Below are 22,734 nucleotides of genomic sequence, written 5' to 3' on the forward strand. Positions count from 1 at the left end.
GTTACAGTAATAAAGTAGTTCACAATAAAGTTTTCGTTTCTAATGATATCGTAACTTAGATTCCACAAAAATCAACGTTTTAAAATCCCAAGTAGTAAAAATTTATCAAAAGTTTTTGTCTTTGACAAAAATCTATACGCGTTGCAATGTCATAATGGTACACCGTCCTCAGTAGGATAAAAGACAGGTAACAGAGATGACTAAAATTTGACATAGGTTTTATCATACTAAAAGAGATAAATATACACCTGAAAAAGTAAAAAAAGAAAAAGATTTTTTTTCAAACTTTCCAAAAATATGTTACAGCAATGAAGTCAGTGGCGTGCCAGCCGGGGGGGCAGAGGGGGCAGTCGCCCCCTCTGAAATTTTAGTGAGGGGGCAAACAATATATTTCGCCCCTCCTGAAATTTAAACATTCGAGAAAANTTTTTTCCGCTGCAAATCCTCGTAGAGGATTTTCAAGGGAAAAAATTACCGCAGCCGACAGGATTCGAACCTGTGCGGGGAAACCCCAATGGATTTCGAGTCCATCGCCTTAACCACTCGGCCACGACTGCCTTACCTAGGACAAGATATAGATACTACTTCTAATTGCAGGAAATACTTTGAGAAATAAGAAACAACTCAACATATTTATAACAAATAATGAAATAGTATAGTATAGCTGATCTTTAAATATCTTATAGTTATCCCGCTTTCTGTTGTTAGTTGAAAATAAACTCTCTGAAATTTACCTGTTATTTTAGATGATTTTTAAATTCGTTGAATTTTCCAGATTTTCTCTTTGGAGTCGTAGCAATCCTGTTAAAGCAGAAATTTTGAAGTCAGTGGATTTTTTTTTAAACGTTAATCAGAGCTTATGTGCGTTCATATTCACAAACTCATTTGTCCATCTGACTTTTTATTTAACATTTTTCATTGTACTATAGTACATTCTTATGTACTTGGGCGTGTTACTGTAATTACGAAGATAAGAGGCATAAAATTAGGATGTGTGTTTAACTGCTTCAGGTTGAGTGCAAATCTTAAAAAATGTAAAGACTGAAATTTCTTCAAAATTTGATACTGATTATAGTTTTATTTTTTATTTAAAAAAAAAGCAATTAAACATGATTTTTCAGTAATCTGCGCATAAATTAACGGGTAAGGAAAACAAACTTCCTTATGGGAGAAGAATGATAATTTAATAATTTTGTCCCCAGATTGATAGAAATTTCGACGATTTCCGAACAGTGGGAGATTTAGAAATCGGAAGTCTTCCCAAAAAATGCAGGAAAGTAGACAAGTCTGCACTTTTGTCCCATTACCACTCCATTCTAGTTAGATGTGCGGTCTACTCAATCCCAGTACCACGTTCTTTCATGACTAACTTTTTTTTTGTCCCACAGTGGACAGATCGGTAAGACACGGTTCCCAGTAAAACACCGAAGTCAAGCATCATTGGCTTCGGTCAGTGTACTGGTGGTGATTACTTGGATCGATTCTGCAAAAGGACTGAGGGTGGGCTGTATTGGCCCTCGTTAAACTGTTTAACCATTAAGTGTTAGACTTCGCCCGCAGGTCATCGGGCAATCGAAGTGGGAGTGCCATCCCCTCTGCAGAGAATCAAAATTGTGATGGCATGTCTTCGGATTATCCTCAGACCGTCACCAATTGCGCAGCTCTAGTGCGACGGTAATAATAAACTACAACTACTAACTTTTTTCGCAACCTCAAAAAACTTTTATTCCCACGAAAAAAAAATTTTTTTTTTTAATGGTTTCTTTTTAAGTAAGTAAAAACCTTAATTAAAAATATTTTTTCATTCACTTTTTAGCAAAAATCAATTTTCGTAAAAATATTTTTTTTTACGAGAATCAATTCTTATTTCGAAATTGACATTTATAATTGAATTATATTCCTTCTGCCGATTTTTTCTCCTTTCTTTCAGCCGAAGAGTGACATTCACACTTATTTAGGGAGAATTATGTGATTTTTACTCTTGTTTCCATAGTAGTTGACAACCTAAAAGACTTTCAACTGAAAGAGTTCTCATGAAAGCTATACTGTAACGTGAGTAGATGAACAAATTTAAAGGTCGTCAACTTATGATCCACCAATGATGAGCGCTGGTATTATAAGCGCTTTTTTCTTTTCAATGAATAAAAGTTATATAATATGTACTTCTTGCGAGTTATCTGTATTACGTGTCATGTACTACGTAGTGACACGCATGCCATTCACCATCTTTGACTTTTCAATGTTTGGCAAAATAATTTGCCGAACATTGCCTTCTTTTTTACAATATTTCCCAGCCCAAAAATTTTTTAATTACAACAGCCAAGAATCTATTGCAGGTATAAACATTAAATTTACATAAAAATATAGAATACGTTAGTGTTTCATCTTTCATTTAAAATTAGAACTGCAGAAAAAATTTGACTGCACAATATTTTATGACTTTTTACATGTAAATAAAAAGTATCATTTTAATTTGCAAAAGCAACCACTGCAATAAAGAATACAAGGGCATGTCCAGACATTTTGTGAAAGGTCCATTTCTGTAAAAAAATTACTTGTAATTTGTGAATATAAAATAAACGTTAAGTCACATTCTTTCAACCAGTGTCCTGCTTTTGTGAAAATAGGGTCCTGTTATTGCAAAACACTTTTTCAGGGAGTTTTTAAATTGTAAAGAGATACAAGATTATGCTCAACACTGTAAAATTATAATTAAAAAAAATTAAATTTTAAAAGATAAACAGCAATTGCTGCTGCCAAATTAGAGATGCAACATACAAATATTTGGTATTTAGCCTATACTGCTGAACACTTTTCGGACGAATAAAGGAAGAAGCATCTGCCGAAGACAAAACTTAGTTTGTTTACATCTGTCTTTCCCCCCACTCCCCTGGGAAGGGTTTATTCGATTAACAAAACAATAATGAAGATTAACAAATTTGTGAAGGATCTGATTGAAAGATAAATTATTTTGTGACTGGTTTCGTTTTTAAGTTAAAATATTTAGTGAAGGGTCCGTTAACGGAACCAAATTTCTTCTAAACAGACCCCTGGAATAATTAAGATATTTAGTCTCCGTCTTAAAGAAATTAAATTTTGTGAAGGGTCCCTTTATGATGTTGGAATCTATGAGAAGGTTCCTTTTTCTAGGGATCAGAATTCAATAGAAAATTTAAAACTCAAGTTGTATGTAGAAAAACTACCAAATTATAAAAACAGTTTGGCTGTTTGAAGGCGTTCAGAATTTTAAACACTAAATTAATTGAAAAAGAAGCAACAGTTTGAGGAGATTTTTATTTTCTCAATAACATACATATTACTAAATGCATCATGAATGCACAACAATATTACATGTTTGAATAAAATATATATCAATGTTTCACTATGATTTCTCTCATCAAATATTTAGGTTCATTCTCCAAATTTAAAACCAGTAAGTTTGTACTGTGCGTAGAACAAGAGTTGAGAAAATAAATTAACAAGATTCAAAGCATAACAAAATATTAACAAACTATATACAAATTATAATATACTATAAAAATTTAAAAACACAACAGATAAAAGCTAAAATGCAAAATACACAACTTTAATATCTAAGTGTGTAAATATGATGAAATTTAATATTAAACAAAATTTTAACAATAAAAACTAAGACATTGCACTAATGCAATGCAACACTTAGAGGTGCAAATTTAGACAAAGAAATGAAAAGTTTTTTTATCGATTGTTCCAGTTGCTCATAAACGACATTTTATCCATTTTTGACGAACCTTTTTTCATTCCAAAATCGTATTCATTATTATCTTCTTCTTTCTTATACAAGCTTTTCAATGCTTTTTTACTATTCAGATCCAACTGACCATCAAAATAGAAAGAATTTATGTGATTTAAAAGCCTGTCAACTTTTTCTGGGAAATCCTGTATCTTGTCATCATTGGAACTCAATTTCGTAATGCCGAAGATGGGCTTGACATCATTGTCGAAATCATCATTATTCGGCTTGTCGTCGTCAAAGATGAAGAAGAAGCCCTTCAACTTCTTCCACATGAAGTCGATGATTTCGTAGTCGTTGGCCTGTTTTCCGATGTCTTCTTTGACATCCTGGAAAGAGCTCAGGATGAGTGTAACAAAGATGTTGAGTAAAATGATGGTAGTAACGAGACAGAAAACAAAGAAGGACAGAGGGCCGAGAATTGGAGCCGCCAAGCAAATGGCATCAAAATCAAAACCACCACCATTCATTATAGCAAACGTGGACTCCGCTGCCGTCACGAACGAAGAGAACTCTCTCATGGTCACGCCAAATACCAAGTAGAAGAACTGTACAAATGCCAGATAAATACAGCCAAAAACGACAAAGAATGATTTCAAATCTTTGGCGCATGCAGCTAACGTGCTGTAGAGGATTCCCATCCTCTTGTTAAACCTCAGCAACTTGATGAACTTCAATATGGCTATGAACATCAAGAAAGCAATCAAGAAACCAAACACCTCATCAACAGAGGCGACATATTGCATTTTTATATAGCCATTCCCATGCGTCTTCTCAAATGTACTTAATATTTTTCTAGTGACTTTCATTCGGTAAGCATAGAATGTTATACCACTGATAGACAAGCAAATAACAGCCACTTCAGCCCAGTTCCAGTAAGATTTAAAATAGTCTCTTCCTTCTAGCCTAAACTTCTTCCATTCCCGAATTAAGAAGTAGAGAGTATAAATAACATATCCCAACTCACATGCCATTACAAATCCACCAAATCCTTGATGGTATCTCATTAATCGGATGACTTCAAGTCGATAGAATGGAACGACACCACCTCCAGGTAAAAACTCAGCGACAATAGTCATAACACCAAATAAGTTTACTTGAGCATTGTAAGCTGAAAATTCAGCAAAAACAGCTCTGGTTTGAGGATCAATCCAATCACTTTTTTCTAAACGGAATATTTCTTCTTTCAGTTTTTCAGGTGTGCCCCTCAATGGAAAGACATAGCCTCCTCCACCATAAACATCCCGAATCGCCCAGAAAGGCAAACCATTCAGTTCTTTTGCTTTTCTGTATCGATATTCATCATTTGTGTCATTCATTGCTTCAACCTTCCACCCAGGCTCGTAACTCTTTTTGTCCTCATGAATGATGCTTGACTGTGATCGGCATACTTCAGTTATGCTTTTCACTCGCTTATCGACATTACAGGATCCTAAAAATAAATTAAATAAAGTTATTACTAATTGCAACCATTAAGTAAAGAAAAAAAACTAATAATTTAGTTTCTACTTTCACATACAAGATAAGTTATATTTTTAAATTAATCCAGAGCTTATTTTTTCTAATAAAATTGCTAATTTAAGCATAAATTTAAAAAATATAAATATATATCTCTTATAATTTTAGATAATTATAAAATTTTAACAGAAAACTTATTTATTTTTGATTAACTCTTTATTTTTAACAAATAAACAAAAAGTTCTTATCTTTTTTTTGGACACAACATATAATAGATAAAAAATAAATAAAAAATGTTTTCTTTGCTTTAAACCCATTTTGTTGATGGTAAATCCTGTTCTCTTACATTTCAACTTATGCGATTAATGTCGTCAACTACACATAATCAATCTGTCTTTTCATTTGTTTGTTCGATAGATCATGATTTTGTTCCTTTTTGGAGTATTCTAGTACAGCTCTCTGTTACTACAGTACTGTTACTCTTCAAACGACAGTATAAGTCTTTGAATAAAATCTTATTTTGCGTGGAAAGCTTTGCATTAATCTTCTTGAAGATTACTTTTTCATTTCTTGTCAAAACGTTTTTGAGCTATTAGACTGCTGTTTAGTGCTAGAATGTAAAATATTAAAAAATAAAAAATAAACCTTTTTTGCAGATACAGCAAGGTCTTAAAAATGTCGATAGTTAAACTCCAACAATAGACAAAGTAGTCGTGTTTAGCACATTATGGCAGAATACACTTAATATAAAAACAACTTGACAAAAAAATTGCTTTAAAGATTGATTATTTAAATACCAAGATGCAATCTTACCTGAAATCTCAAACTTCAAAGGAATTTTTTTAAAAGTGTTTTTAAAACAAGTGAAACAAAAGTTTATTCTTTTTCTAATTCTATCTCCATTTTCTCAAAAACGAAAAATCAATAAAATGGAAACTTACTTTCTTTTATGCGAACTTGTCTCAAAACACCATATCCCATAATTCTATTGACTCTGTCATTTAAGAATCCTCTTAAGCCAAAAGGTTGATCCCCATTATACCATTTGCCCACAATCAATTCAGGAACTAAAACTTCTCTTGTCCATTTATAGAAATCAGCTGTGCTAGTTATCTAAAAAAAAAATTTATGACAACATAAGTAAGCATATAAAGCAAAATAAAACATATTGCACATTACCAGAGCAACAAAATAAAGAACAGCAGTTAATCAGCTAAATTAATGTAATGCGAATAAAGCTTTGCAAGCTATTTAGCAAATTGATTTATTTAAAATCAAAATAGTATTCAATCTAAAATTATTGTAAAAAAATAGAGAAATAATTTGATTTGTGGTAATACACAAATATTTCAGTTGCTTTAGAATTTAATATGATACTTATGCATTATGCACACACTGTATGAGATTAAGTCAACAAATAAGCCCTCAAAAAATCTCTTACGTTACGAAATTCGTAAATTAATTAATCCAAGTTTTTTTTCTTACAAAGTGCATAACTTGTACCAAAGAAATAATTGCACATAATGCCATTGAATTATAAATTTAAATAACACAGGATATTTTTTCACAAAGTGCATAGCTTGCGTCTAGAAAATTCCTTACTGTCATAAAACTGTAAATTAAATAATGCAGGAATTTTTTTATTACAAAGTGCAAAACTTGTATCAAAGAGATAATAACACTTACTGCCATAAAATCATGGTTTTCATTTCCTTCTCTAATAAATGTGTCTTTCAGATTTTGTCTCATGTAATATGCACTGGGATCTCTATTGCCATAACTCAAAATTGTTAGAATCCAAATGAAGAAAGCGTAGGAAATCATTTCTTTCAGTATGGAAGTCATTTGGAGTTCTTTCATACGCTCTAGTTTAGCTCTCTCCATTTTTTCCATGTCAGCAGGCTTATAGAGAAGTTTTGCTTTTTCTGATTTTGTATCTGGATCTATTAAAAAAACAAAATATTTTAAATTGTGATAATTATTATTTTCCTTTTAAACAATTTCATAATTTAAATATACGTGTTAGATAAATATCTCCAATATTAACCTAATTAATTTTTGAGAGAATACACCATTGCATTAATCTCTCATGCATTTAAATTGTTTATAGCAAATATAGATAACTGCAAGAATTTGATTCTTAAACTTTACCCTAGTAGCATCACGACTTATAATTTTTTTAAAATTATTTCACACAAAAGTTCAAAAATCTTTACATTTTTGACAACTCACTCACTGTGAACAGGGGATGGACAAAATAATGGAACACACTAACACACTTTTTGATCTTTCTCAAAAATTACTTAGAGAATCATTTTAAAAATTTAGAAGTGTTTAGTATATGCAATTTCTTATACTTATCAATAAAGGCTAAAAATTTGAGGGACCACCAATAAATTGCAAACTGAAAATAGCGTTTTTAAACTACCTATGCCAAATAAGTATCAATAAAATTGTAACTTGCAACTATTAATTTGGTCATTATTAGTAACAATTGCAAAAAATTTCGTAAACTTAGTTTAAATATTTATCGAAATATGAACATTTTTATAGAAAACTAATTTTCTTGTCTTACGTTTTTTTACTATAACTTTAAAAATATTCAATAAAATTAAACAAAATTTTTTGAGCAATTTAAAATTAATTTCAAAACTTTTTTAAAATTTGAGAAAAATTTGCTTAGACTGGGCAAAATGTGAGTAATTAAGGTGATTCTTTTATACTGTACAAGTACGAGGAAAATTTAAAATACTTTTTCTTAATTTTGTAGTGTATTGTACTTGGTAACTAATAAAAAAAGAGTCTGATTTGAATACCTTAAAAATTTAAAAAAATTGAAGCCATTTTCTAAGTAGTTTTAATACTTTTTAAAACAAAGCTACAATGATAAGGGTTTTCCACTAATTTTATTCTGTACTATTAAACAAGATTTATTAAACATGACACAGACATTAATGGAGATCATCCCCCCTTAAAGTATATTTTCTTTTGCATGTTTCCTTTCTTCTTACATTAATATTTTGATATATATTGTAAGTTACCCATCATTTGTTATTTAATTTTGTCTTATGATACAAAATAATGTTATCATTTAAAGTTTCTTTTAAAAAGTACAAAAACTACTTAGAAAATTTTTAAGATATTCAAATCGGGCTTTTTTTTATTAATTGACAAATATGATTCAATAAAAAATTATGAAATTTTTTTTTTTAAATTTTGTACGCATGCGCAGTATAAAAAACTACTTTATTTACTTATATATTGCGCAGTTTCTAATGAATTTTTTTCAAATTTAAAAGCAAAAATTTTGTAATGAATTTTAAAAAGTTGAAATTTTTTTTTAATTTTATTGAATATTTTTAAAGTTTTAACAAAAAAATTAGTTTTTTTTTATAAAAATGTCCATGTCTACATAAATATTTAAACTAGGTTTAGAAAATTTTGCGTAATTATTGCATATAATAAGCAAAATAAAAATCCCAAATTTATTGCTACATTTTTCGGCATAGAATTTTCAAGAACATTACTTTTATTTGTAATTTATTGTCGGTCCCTCAAACCTTTAAACTTCATTGATGAGTATGAGAAATGGCATGATCTAAACACTTCTGATAGCTATAAAATGATTCTTTACGTATTTCTTGAGAAATATGAAAAAAAGTATTAAAATAGAAGTGATTCCATTATTTTATCCACACGCTGTATTTCTATTATTTATAAAACGATCTCTAATGTAAACACAGTAATTTCAAAAAAAGTTACCTTTATGTAGCCATTCTTCATCAGATGCTAATTCTGGTGGTTCTTCGTCCTCATCTTCTTCATCTTCTGTGTCAACTTTTTTGAATATTGCAGAAAAGAACATAGCTACTAAGAAAACCTGAAAAATAATTTTATTATAGTTGTCATGACGATGATGAATCATGAATAGTAATTCAGAGTTCAAAATATTTACATAATTCTGAAATAAAACTCTACAAAAAAAATTAAAATTCAATAATTGTCTCTTTTTTTTTCAATTTATACTGAATTTAGCTTAAAGCTCATGTAGGAATTAGGACATATATGGTTTATCTTTATTTTTTTTAAATCACCTTGATTGTATCAAAACCATTTTAATCTAAATCATTTGGACTTTGCTATATTTAAGACATTTATATAAATTTTGTTTGTTTTTTAAGTAGCAATATTAAGTTGAGTCATTATAACATGTAAAATTCAAGAATCTTGACCACATAAGATCTAGAGGGGCTGTAAATAATCAATATTTCATCTTGATAAGCTTTATGCAGAAATATGAAATTCATATCTAAATTTTGCAGTTTTTAATCAGCCCCTATTAAGACCATATAGAATTGTTTAATGCAACCTATATTTTTCAGCCACGGCTTAGATGGAACCTATATATACATAATTATTCAAGTCTATCTACAATGCGTATCCAGAAAGTAAGTTTCCCTATTTTTTTTAAAAAAAAGAACTCATACTTTGAGGAACATATTTATTGGCTACAAGTACAGCAATGTTTCAGCTATTTTTTAACATAGCCACCACCAAAATTGAGACACTTGTCATATCGAGGGATCAATTTTTGTATCCCTCTGTCGTAGAACTCTGCCGCCTGAGAATGGAACTAGTTTATGACAGAAGTCTTCTGCTCTTTGTCGTTGCCAAAACGCTCACCGGAGGACAGGAATTTCTCGAGGTGTAAGAAAATGGGCAAATCGCTGGGAGCAAGATCAGGGCTGTAGGGTGAATGATCAAACAACTCCAAGCCAAATTTTGTCAAAATAGCTGCTGTGCGTCGTGCCGTATGTGGACGAGCATTGCCATGGAGGAACACAACACCTGCATTAAGTATTCCACGCCTCTTGTTTTGAATGGCACGTCGCAATTTCCGCAGTGTTTTGCAGTAACGGTCAGCGTTTACTGTTTCATCACGTGGTTCCATTCACAGGCGGCAGAGTTCTACGACAGAGGGATACAAAAGTTGATCCCACAATATGACAAGTGTCACAATTCTGATGGTGGCTATGTTAAAAAATAGCTGAAACACTGCTGTACTTGTTGCCAATAAATATGTTCCTGAAAGTGTGAGTTCTTTTTTTTTTAAAAAAAAATAGGGAAACTCACTTTCTGGATGCGCCTCGTAGTTGCATTGAAGCAAAATCTAAACATCCTGATTTCAGTTCCTTGGTTCATGTTTTACTAAAATGCTTGCTGAGCCTATTTTGTGCTCTACTGGGGCCAAGCAATAAAAAAATTTTGTCTCGTAATACTTCTGAAAAATGGTCTCAAATGGTCAAAAATAATAATTAAGTTTTACTTTAAGTAAAATAAGTTATTACTTTATTAATAGTTTATGTCAGACATAACAAATGACTCAACAATTCCGTCAGATTTTGGAGACAATGGTTTCTTAGGACCTAAGAATACCAAAAATATTGGACTGTTTTTAAATAAAATTGTGCCCATTCTTAAAATAATATAAATCTCTACTTCAAAGATATACACTAAAAATAAATATTTTGTAAGAAAAAAAAATGAAATTAGAAACTGATTCAGTAATAATAATTTCGCAAAAAAAATATATATTATTTTCTCCTTTACTTATTAATACCAAAGATTTTCTTTCTTTTTTAAAGTTATGATCAAGTTTTTTTTCTTTTTAAACCGAATCTCTGTAATTTTTTTTGTAATACAAAAGTTAAGTTATTAGGTGTCCCAAGGATGCATAAGTTAATTTTTGGCATGCTATGATGGGTATGCAGAATAACTGCAATCATTATAATAGCAATTTTTTTTTCAAATAGGAAGGAAAAGAAATTATACCTTAATAGGTTGAGTAACTAAGATTGAACTGAAGAAAGATATCAGAAGAGATGTAACCCATTTTTTTGTCTTTTCATCTCCAAATTGAACACCATAAGCCCATAGGAAGAAGCATGATACAATAATACTAGACACTGCCAGAATCCAAGCGATGATACGGCACCACCATGGAAATAAGAACTTCTTTTTCTTCTTCTGTTTTTGCAGTCCAAAGCGATTTTCTCTGCGAGATTCATCCTCTTGGGAAATATCATCTAAAATCAATGTTGTTCCAGAAAGTGCAGAGCCTGGTCTAGAAAATGTTGAGCCTTTCTTTTTTGAAGCAGCCTCTGAAAAAAGAGGATTCAAATATGCAAGTCTATTAGATTGAATAATATATTTGGAATAATATATTTAAACTTAACTTTGTTCAAAAACAACCCAAAGTTATGTCAATTTAAATTTTAAACTGTTCATAAATCCTTGATTAAAGTGACCACAATGAAATAAAACAATGATAATGATATTGGAAACAATTAAAGCTGTAAATAATATGGAAAAATTCATTTTGCACAGCAAGTACGCACTCAATTAGCATTCTCTAACCATCAACTTTTAGTCAATAAAATTGTGAATCCATAAAAGTACCTAATCACGGTTAAGTACCTAAAGCTTTCTAGTAGCGCGGTCAATTAAGGTGCCACACTAAATGACTGGTGTGTATATGTACCACGGTGCATGCTTAAATCTGTTACGGCTGAAAGTCCTCTCATTGGTTGTGGCGTGGAAGTTTGTAGGTAGCCAGGCACGCCTGGGGTCAAAATTATGTGGCATTCCTAACATGGCTGTTAAGAGAAAGAGTCTTGAAAATGGCTTACAAGATCATGGAAGAGTAACGTAAAGTCAAGCACCTAGATCTGTTCTTCCTGTATCTATCTTTTTATGACCATCATATGAAGCCATATAATTTTGACCTAAGTCAGACAGTGCAAAAGATGGGACTCCTCTATGCAAACTTCCACACTTATCCACCAAAATGATTAGATTTAGCATGCACTATGCAATGCATGCAAGTCGGTTGTGTAGTGAGCCTGTAGGATCAGACTCGTGACCCTGCCCAATTAGATCACTGAGAGCACTCCACAATACCCCATGTGTGGTGTTTAGATAAACTAAACAATCTTTTAAACATAAAAATTATACTTTTTATACAAGATAATGTATGTAATATTCATATTTAACTATGTGATTGTGAAGTTTACCTGATTCCCGGAACTTATTTAGAAATCTAACAAACTGCATGCAAAAAATTATGAAACTGCGAATGAAACTAAAGCATTTGATTTACATTTATTATTTTTAATTAAAAAAATTCCATGTCGTTATTTTTTTAAACATTTGAATGACAGAACTAACTCAAAATTCAGAAACAACAATTTCAATTATATGTTATTCATTAAAAAAAGTTAGTGAGTATGCAGTGGTTGCAGCATTAAAATAGTGGTAGGAAAATTATATTTTTTCCTTTTTTCAGATGATACAAGATAATTTAACTATTGAGGCACTATCACAATTTAAGCGATTATAATTAGTACCAGAAATAAAAATGGTATTATTTTTTAATCTAACTGAAATATAAAAATAAAATTTATGTTAGCTTTAAATTAAATTATAAAATTTTTCTTTAAGTTCAAAAATATTTGGCTAGCACATTGTTGTTTTTTAGGACCGGGCGATCACTGAAAATCAACAAACTGGAAAAACTTACGTTGCTTCTTAATAGCATCAGTAATATGTGAAGGCCTTAAATTGCGCAGACGAGTCTTTCTAAACAACGTTATCATCAAAAATGTGGGAGGGAACACAATAAAATTAGCCATAACACCAACACCAATCTGAAATAAAAAAGTTTAAAGAGATACAATTTATTGTAAGTATACTTCCACGAAATATTGCTCACTAAATATCAAAATTTGCAAAGAAAAAGTTTCTGCTTATATCTAAATGGTGTCTAAATAATATTATATCTACTTATAGATATTTGATAAATGTTTTGGTATTTGAAAATTCGTGTATTTATTTATTTATTCTAACAGTGAGTAAATTCTGAAAATTTTATCTAAAATATTCTTATTAGCAACACACAAGATATGGTGCAATGTTTTGAAAATATATAATTTTCTTGTAATTTAAAACAAACAAAAATTTTAGCAACTGAAAGTAATTAGCAAGATGCAAAATTTTGCAATTGATATTTCAATTCTTGAGAAAGAGTCATTATTAGAACAGCTCGTAAAATAATAACGAATAATTTTAAATTTCTCCAGCACTCATATGGATGGTGTTTTCAGTAGAAATGTAAACAATAACAATCTCGAGCTTTATACCCGCTCTAGTTCTGGTTAGAAAGTTTGCAGCTGCTTACTACATGTCATTCTGCGAAGCGATATTTTCAAACGGATAATTTTGTTTTCAATAAAAGAAATAAATTAGATAATTTCTGAGCTCAAATCTGCCGTATTTCATAAGATATTAATGTTTGAAGTGAAAATTTGTTTTAGTTATTTAGAAATATATTGTTAAAAAAGGTGACATGGTGGCTAGATTTTGAATAACTCGCTTTTTTGGCAGTCTTGATATGGCCTCCTTCCATAAGTTTATTACTGTTTGCTCTTGTTGCAAGCTGTGCACCATCTTACGTTAGTGTTAACACTTTTAGCATTGTAAACACAAGTATTGTTAGCATTGTAAACACAAGTAATAAGTAATCAAATACATTGTTAGCAAGAATCAAAAAACACAATGATGCCAAATGGCTTTAAAATACAACGGAAACAGTAAGCCGGAAATTTAGGCGGTACCGAGCTTGCAGTGTTCCCTAGTGTAGAAAACACCATCCATAGGAAAAGTAACATATGCTTTCTAAGTAACTGTTATTAACATAGGTAATATAGATAATTGAAAACATTTATTTTAAACATGTTTCTTTTGTTTTTTCATTTTTTTCATGGGTTCTAAAATGAAATAATAATATGAACTAGACTTATTGAATCACATAGACTACAAATAGCAAACTTTTTATTTTAATTTTATTTTTTATAAAATAAAAAATTACCAGACAACAAATTGTGTAATAAATATAAAAATTCAGTTTAGCAAATTTCAATAATTTGTCAGACTGAGCTCATATTTAAATTACCTGCTCAGGACTGAGGGATAAGGGCCCAAGACTAAATGCTGATCCACTTGGTTTAGATGGTACTCGGCCATACCACATAGCATTCACTAACATTGACAAAAACAGCATAGCAAAGCAGCAAGTGACTCGTTGGGCTCTGGTAAATCGACTTTTAGGTGGTCTCATGAAAATAGAGAACCACAAGTGGCCATCAGACAAGTTCTTCTGTGTCTTTTGATGGAACAAGTGACCGAACTCAGTTGCTTCTCCTTTACCAGCAACAGGCAGGAGTCTGTCGATCTTGAATAAAATAAAATATTCTTTTTAAAATTTGGCAGAATAATTTTTTTGATAAGTTAACATGGTTACTTAGACTACTTGGGACAGTATATCACATATTGCTCGGAAAAAAAGAATGATTTTTTTGCTGTAATAAACAAAGTAAAATATGCAAAAGAAAAAAAATACCAACAGTATCCAATTAGTAATAAACATAAAATATTGTTCTAAACAATAATCAATAATTTACAACAATAAATTTAGAGTTTCAAATTAAACATAGCTGTAATATCGACGACCTCAGAACCTTATTGTTTAAAAACCAAATGTGTGCCAAATGTATAACCAAGACTTGATAATAAGAAAACTTCATTAGCTTCAAAAAATATGAAAAGTGAAAAAAGTCGAGATTTTTTTTAGCGATCAAAAATAGGTACCCCTTCGCAAGACTCACCAGTGGTGAATAAATAAAACAGAAAACATAAAGTTGTGAACGAAAATATGAAAAATAAATAAAAGTGAAAAACAAAACTAGAAAAACTGTTGTAGTCGAGAGTTGAAAGAGGAAACGAAAAATAAAAAAATAGATAAAGGTAAAAAAAAACAAAGCTAGAAAACCTGTAGTGTGTGAGATTGACAAATCAGGCCAAGATTATTTCCACATGCCATCCAGAAGTAGCGGGGAACTCATATTATTAACAAGGGTATTGGCATTCATATGGATGAAACAAGCTATAGGAGAGCATCTGCTTTACAAAAATAGAAATCCCAATAAAGACTAACAACAAAAGATAATGAGTATTTATTACTGAAAACTTCACAATAAATGCTTGAATTAGCAACCCACAGCTCCAAACCAGGCTTTGCATATGTAATGATGTAAATATTGCAGAATTAAGAATATTCCTAACATTTTATTAAACTTCGTAACTTTGATGATAATTTGCTCAAGGCATTTTTGGAAAATATTCCTGATAAATTTCTACAGTTTCTGAAAGAATGCCATTTGCATCCCCAAAAATATTGCAGATCAGCCTTCCCTGTATTTAAATATTGCTTGCCTATCTGTAAAAACATAGAATGATAGGCTCGGCGAAACGTCACGGTACACCCACACTAAAGGAAATGCCTTAAAGAAATGCAGATGGCTCTTTGTAGGACCTCATAATCTATTGCGAAAATTGCATGTTTTGGTAAGTTCACTTCATACAGTGGTGGTTATTAGTTATGTTATTATTCCATTATACTCAGTATAATGGAAGTCAAAATTAACACGAATCTGAGGTCTGCAATTCCAATTAATGAAAACAACCAATGACTAAAATGTTTGAATCAGTAACTAAAATATGCATTCATTTTGGCAAAATTATTTTAGAATTATATTTTCTACTGATAGTAATGTAAAACATATATGTTCTAAAGGAAACGTAAAATAAGTAGGATATTTTAATATCAGTGCTGTAGTCGGTTTGCACCGACCACAGTGCTGACATAAAAAATCCTCAGTGCTAGACGGATCACGTGTTAAGAGTCCCCTTGCCATCAGGCTAACCGCGGAAGGTTTTTCTCTTCATGCAGCGGAAATCCGGGTTAGTTCCATCAAAAAGTCCTACATGCAGGCAAAATTCTCCCAATACTTAGAAGTTCTCTTGTCTTCTGGATTGGGTTCAAAATTACAAAGCTACAGATTCAAACATTAGTAGTCGTAAACCCAAAATTGGGTCGGCTGTTCAACGACGAATATAAAATAAAGTAAAACAAAGTTAAAGAATTTTTAAATAAATTTAACATTAAATTTGAAAAACATATAAATTTCAATTTCAATGATAAGTAGAAAAATAAATATTTGTACCAGTCCATCTTCCTTTTCTACAGCCAACCATCTGTTGCAAACAAACTCATATCTTGCATTTGTTTGCACATCTCGAATCACAACAAAATTTAAAAGCCATGACTTGAATTTTCCTTTCCCAGCATTATCATGCCAAATTCTCAAATAGTTCAGCCGTCCAAGTGGCCTAATATTGAAAAAAAGATATTTTATTTAGTAAAAAGTAGGATGAGTTATACACATGTAACCAATATTCAGCCCTTTGCCGAATATTCGGTTGACTGAATATTCGGCCCTTTCGCTAAATATTCGACAAAGTATCATTTGGGAAATTATTTTTTGGCAAAAGGTTTTGTTGCGGGAAATTTTAATAGATTTAATAAAGAATAATCCAAAATCGTATTTTTGACAACACATTATTAGAAATAGTTTTTACACATATTTGTTCATCTCTAAAACTTGTTAAATTATGTTCTGAAACACAGAGAAAAGCAAAATTGAAGAATTGAAATTAGAACCATGAGTTTTGAAATGCTGCTTTTTTTTTTTTTTTTTAAATATATTGAGGCAAATCAATTTCATTGTTTTTTCAACACTTTATGTTTGAAAAATTGAGAACTGTTTTTTTGTTTCTTGTTTCATTTTTGCTTGTTTTTTCTGTTCTAAATAAAACGAAGCATGTTAACAGAACATTTCGAATGGATTCTCTTATTATCACTTTTTTTCTTGTACAGTAAGACAACTAGATTACGGTAAGATAACTAGTAACATATAAAACAGATTCTCAATGTTAAAGTTATATTTCAGAACTAAGAACAACTTTTTCTGTTTCTCCAGTGATCTTTTAATAAACTTTTCTTTTTATCAACATTTTCAATATGACAGCATTTTTTAAACAGCGTTTTGAATTAACATTATTCTTTTATGGTTACTTTTTTCTAAAAATACGGCAATGTGGAAAAGTTAAATTAAGATCTTTAGCATTAAATCTTAAGTTTTTTAAGATTGGTTGTGGTTTCTATCTAACTTTTTCTTTTTCAAAGAACTCGTGTTTGTATTATGATGCGACAATTAAGAGGGTTTCTACAAGACTTTAATCTTTACTTTTTCCTGAAAATACGGTAATCGGAACACTGAAATGTTTAGCTTTAAAAAAAATCTAAAATTAAGATAGACTTTTATTTTTTCTGTTTTGCTTCTGTAAATAATCATTGTTTATTTATAGGCGTTTTTGAGATAGTACCGTAATTTCAAAACCATTTTTGATAGACATTACCTATTAAAGTTTCATGGATATTTTTTTTTTGAAAAATATAAATTTCAGCATTAAAGTTTTGTTTTAAAATTTAAGAGGATATATTTTATTCTATGTCTTTTATTTTCAACTTCACAGCTTTAGTTCTTTTTTTTTTTTTAGCTGTTAGCCAGTTTTTTTTATCTTAAGTATTTCTAATCATCTTAATATCTAATTACTTTAAACATTTCTATTTAAATATTTTCTCTTTACCCCTAACCAATAACACAACTAAATTTTGATAATTTTTCAATAAAGACTAAACCTATTTCTACATCAAAAATATGATATTTATTAATTATTATTTTTTTAAAAAAATGTTGCATTCGGTATTTGGCCCAGTATTCAGCATTCCTACATGTAACCCTCAAAAATTTTTTTCAGTTAGAAAGAACATAACACAAAATCTAAAAAACATAGAGAAATAATGCATTAATAAAATTTTAAAATATATTGGCAAAAGTTTACATTTTTTAGTAACAAATGCAGGGTGCAGAGGTAGGACCATTAAGGAGAATTTTCTCAGAGACAGTTGTGACATTAAGGAATTACATATGTGTAGTAGATATTTATTATTATCGCATATGTTTTATATACGAGAGTAAAAAACATACAATACATTCTGTTCACGAAGAAAACTATAAGGAAATATTAACTAATTTTGAAAGCAAATCATTAAGAAAAAGTGTATACATTGTTAGCGATTTGTTGACATGCTAAAAACATAGTAAAAAATGTACATATATTTGCAACTCACACACAGTGTGTGGGTAAACAGTATCTTAGTTTAAATTTAAAATTACTAGGTAGAGGCATGTGTTTTTAGACACTAGTATGGTCATCACATAGGTATATGCTGCATATTAGTATAGCTAGGAACACAGTATCTTAATTTAAATTAAAAATTACTAGGTAGAGGCACGTATTTTTAGATTAGTATGGTCATCACAAAAGTATCTGCTGCATTTTAGCATAGATAGGAACACAGTATCTTAGTTTAAATTTATAAATTATTTGGTAGATGCATATCTTTTTACCTTGGTGTGGCCATCACAAAAGTATCTGCAGCATTTCGCCTAAATAATTTCCTCTTTGGATCCTCCAAAGTTCTGACAACAGTTTCATCATCGTCTCCAGATAAGATAAATTGCACCTATTTAAAAAAAAAACGTTCAAATATTAAAAATTCCAAAATATTTTTACTAAAAACTTGAATATCTACATAAATTTGAAACAATTGTGACATATAATTTTAGAAACCAATTCAGAAAATGTCAACTTAAATAAAAATGTGATAATAAAACAGGAAAAAATTTTTTTTAAAGAAATTTTTTAGAAATAACAAATAAACAGATAAAATAATAATTTGACGAACTTTTGAATCTGTAGCTGCAGCATCCTTGTTCCCAGTAAAGACTATCATCTCATATAAATATTTGTCATCAGAATCATTATCAGGCAATGGTGTAGCTCCAAGCTGAAATTATAAAGACACAACCTTTATATTTAACAAATGTTAAGATGTTCCTAATATGTTATCATCATTAGCTAATTAGTTTTAAATATTGATTAAATTTTGTTCAATTCGAAAGTCAAAAACAGATTCAAAAAGTAGCTTTGTTCTTATGTTGAATAAAAATAACATAAATAAAAAGATTGCATACAAATTTTAATTAATAAATACATAGATACTTTTGCAAAGATGTCCTGCACTCTAAAGTAAACTCAACTATACATAAAACCTAAATTTTTTTTTTCTACATACGTAATCTGTCTTATTTTCTTTTAATTTTAATAATAAGTAAATATTAAAACAAAGAAATTGATCCCAATTTAAATCCTCAACTAATGATTAGATTTAAATTGCAATTATTGATTTTTGTTTTACTGTTTTTCTCTTTTTAAAACAATAAACTAATTTACAAAGACACATTTATCAAAATTTTATTTTGATTGGAATATGATGATATTAAGGTATGGATGGATATAATATTAAGGCACTTTTTTGGACTACCCTTTCTTAATAAGTTTAAGTAAGTTTATTTAATTGCTAATAAATAAGTTAATTGCTAGTATATGAGTTTTAAGAAATGGTTTAGTGCACTTTTTCCAATTATCTAAAGAAACAAAACTATGATATGCTTAAATAGGAAAAGAACGAAATTGGTTTTAGTCAGTTAGTAATTATAATATTCAATACCTAAATGATATTTATTTTTTAAAAACTACCCATGAAAATAAAATTAAGCTATTAATTAAAAATAAAAGCATAAAATACTAATATAAATGAAGATTTCAAAATGATATTACATTAAATGCTTTATTTTTTAATAAAATACAATTGCTTACATTAAAATTTGGAATTATTAAACTGCTATTTGATCCTTAACTAATAATGAAAATTCATACCTTTTCTCTGTCTTTGATATCTTGTCGCCGAGCCCATGCCAATAGACCCAGGTATATCAGCATTATGTTAATTATTGTCATATAGATTGTCACATTATCGGCAAAACCAGCATTGGCAAAAACATAAGAGAAATCTACTGTATTTGGTGCAACAAAGAACCCTCCACCAAAGGATGTCAGATGGTTGCATTTACATTGTGTAAGAGCTGCTGTGGCATTCTCAACCTATTGGGAAAATATTGAAAAGAAATATTTAATTAATCGAAATATTTAATACAATATATATAAAAAGAAATATTTAATTCAAAATATAGAAAAAAAATTTGAATTAAAAAAATAATTAATATACATTAAAGTATTTATAATTCTGTGCATCCCTAACTGGCTTTTAAAAGATACGCATTTATGTGTAAACCTCTTAGTTAATTAGAATTAAAGCAATTTTTAATTATAAAAATTAATTAATTAATTAATTTAATTGTAAAAAGGATACTAAATGCCAAGGTTTAAATTAGGTGGTGCAAACAGCAAAATGAACCTAACAGGATATAAACAAAAATTATTTTGCACACTTTAAACCAAGGGCTGTTCAAATATTATCTAACCATCTTTTTGGTGTTTCTTAATCCTGTTCCTTTGGTGTTTCTTGGTTTTGGAAGTTCGAGCCTGCCCTAGCCTGAATAACTTAAATCCGAGCTCAAGATACTTAGATTATTTAAAGTTTAAGATATACATTGGATGAAGGCCAAATTTTGCAATCTCATCATTTGGCCTTTGATGTCTAAACAAGGAAACTAGTAAATCAAAAACTTTTCTATTACCAACCTGAGAAAGAAAGAACGAAGAAAAAAACTGAACCAACTGAAACTCTGATATGATTAAAACAAAAATTAAAGAAATATTAAGCTAAATAAAAGTCATTTGACAACTAGCCATCAACTAGTTTGACAACTATTCATATAAAAGTCATTTGACAACTTCATAAAGCAAAAACACTGAACAAAAGTAGATTACTGATTTTTTATACCTTATAAATTTTAAATTTTTTATATTTAATAATGGAACCAAATGCTTCCTTATAGGTTGCAAAAAAGTTTATGAAAATTTTATAATGAATTTTAGCTCTCCTAAAGCCTTTTACAGTAAACGTGAGCTGAGATTCTCTCATCCCTAACCCATATATTAATTAGAAAAAGGAATGCTTCTAATTTTTTTTTCTTTTGTAATTCTTATCTTTTGATGGGTGGTTAGGTATTGTTTATCATATTCAATTATAGATCCAATTAAAGAATTTAGAAACTTCATTTTATCCACAGCCTATTTATGACTGATAAAAGTGGGATGAAGTAAGTGTAAAGTTAGTTTGATGAAGTCAAAAACTTTTCTACATTCCGTGATCTGCAAAAAACCACAATTCTATGATTTTCAAAACTATGCAAGCAAGCTAACATCAAGAACAGTATTTTAAGATCAAAATTTATCTATAAAAAATTGCATTATGCGCCACAGATACAGATACACATTAGCTTAGTTACAGTCTCAACCCCATTGAGAAATTCCTAAAAATGTGTTGATTCTATACATTGTTTCCCCACAGAATAATATGAAATCAGTTTATTCTACTGTGAAGTAAGTATGCATGCTCAAATATTACATTTTACAGGGAAAGAGTGTGATCAATAAAATTTTTATTTATACTAGGAAGTCAGGCATGAACGTGAGAAAAAAAAGTCTGAAAATACCTATCAATTTAAATCATGAAAAAATAAATAAGTGTGAGAAACTATTATGCAAAAAAGAAAACATTTAAATCATTTACATACATATTTAGAAAAAATATGATAGTGTTCATTGATAGACCAACAAACTTTTAAGTTTTAAATAAAAATGATGATTAAAGATAGTAAAATAATAATTACGTAAAACAACATTATAATGTAGGAATATTAAGAAAAAATAGACATTTAACATAGTATTTTTTATAATTTTTTTTTTTTAATGTTTAGAAATATGGAAATTTTGGTAAAAGGACAAAATGTCTGAAAAAACCTATCAATTCAAATTATGAAAATGTAAAAAAAAGCATGTGAAACTATTTTACACTAAACGAAAACATTTAAATTATTTACTTACTTATTTAAACTTTTTTTACTATATTTGTACATTGACAGTCCAACAAACNAAAATAATTAAAAGGATATTCCGATACAAAAATGTTACATACAAACTTATTTGGATCAGCAAACTGTGTCCGTGCATAGCGTATAAGCATATTGATAATTATTACTTGGCCCCATTCCTCAACATCAACTAAAAGATTGCATAGCTTTCGGTAATTTTTATGTATCAAGTCTATTCTTTCTGGACATACTTCTTCAAAAGCCATCACAGCACTACCCATCACCAGCTGAAGTTTAAAAACAAACATTAAAACATGAAAAGATAACATTCAAGAATTACAAAAAGAACCTGAAACTTTATAAAATAACTTTGAATTAACCAAACATTAGCTTGAGGAATATTTTCAAATTTAGGAAAATGCATGAAGCTATTTTCACAAAAATAAATCATTTAGATATTTATATGCTTGAAGTACTTTTTTTTTTTTACTGTACCTGTACAATGACATTCGAACAAACTAATAAGCTTAATAATGATTAAATAGAATAAAATAATAATAAAGCAAAACAAAACAATAAAGT

General features: G+C 29.4%; 1 protein-coding gene and 1 non-coding gene across 3 annotated transcripts in view; both read right to left on the reverse strand.

The window, feature by feature from the left end:
• Positions 1 to 475: 475 nt before the first annotated feature.
• TRNAS-CGA (transfer RNA serine (anticodon CGA)) lies at positions 476 to 557 on the reverse strand. The gene has a single exon. It is a non-coding gene; the product is annotated as a tRNA-Ser (tRNA).
• Positions 558 to 3,275: 2,718 nt separating this feature from the next.
• LOC107436602 (polycystin-1) overlaps positions 3,276 to 22,734 on the reverse strand; it is a 94,102-nt gene continuing 74,643 nt past the window's right edge. For both annotated transcript variants that reach the window (XM_043040586.2, XM_043040587.2), the window contains 11 exons: positions 20,033 to 20,257; positions 18,999 to 19,100; positions 18,661 to 18,776; positions 16,351 to 16,516; positions 14,241 to 14,519; positions 12,810 to 12,936; positions 11,063 to 11,391; positions 8,993 to 9,110; positions 6,917 to 7,173; positions 6,172 to 6,343; positions 3,276 to 5,204 (listed from right to left, as the gene is read on the reverse strand). In XM_043040586.2, coding sequence (XP_042896520.1) covers positions 3,718 to 5,204; positions 6,172 to 6,343; positions 6,917 to 7,173; positions 8,993 to 9,110; positions 11,063 to 11,391; positions 12,810 to 12,936; positions 14,241 to 14,519; positions 16,351 to 16,516; positions 18,661 to 18,776; positions 18,999 to 19,100; positions 20,033 to 20,257 — 3,378 coding nt within the window. In that variant the 3' untranslated portion in view covers positions 3,276 to 3,717. The remainder of the gene's footprint in view (positions 5,205 to 6,171; positions 6,344 to 6,916; positions 7,174 to 8,992; positions 9,111 to 11,062; positions 11,392 to 12,809; positions 12,937 to 14,240; positions 14,520 to 16,350; positions 16,517 to 18,660; positions 18,777 to 18,998; positions 19,101 to 20,032; positions 20,258 to 22,734) is intronic.

Source organism: Parasteatoda tepidariorum, chromosome 9, assembly GCF_043381705.1.
Source record: "Parasteatoda tepidariorum isolate YZ-2023 chromosome 9, CAS_Ptep_4.0, whole genome shotgun sequence".
NCBI classification, from domain to species: domain Eukaryota; kingdom Metazoa; phylum Arthropoda; class Arachnida; order Araneae; family Theridiidae; genus Parasteatoda; species Parasteatoda tepidariorum.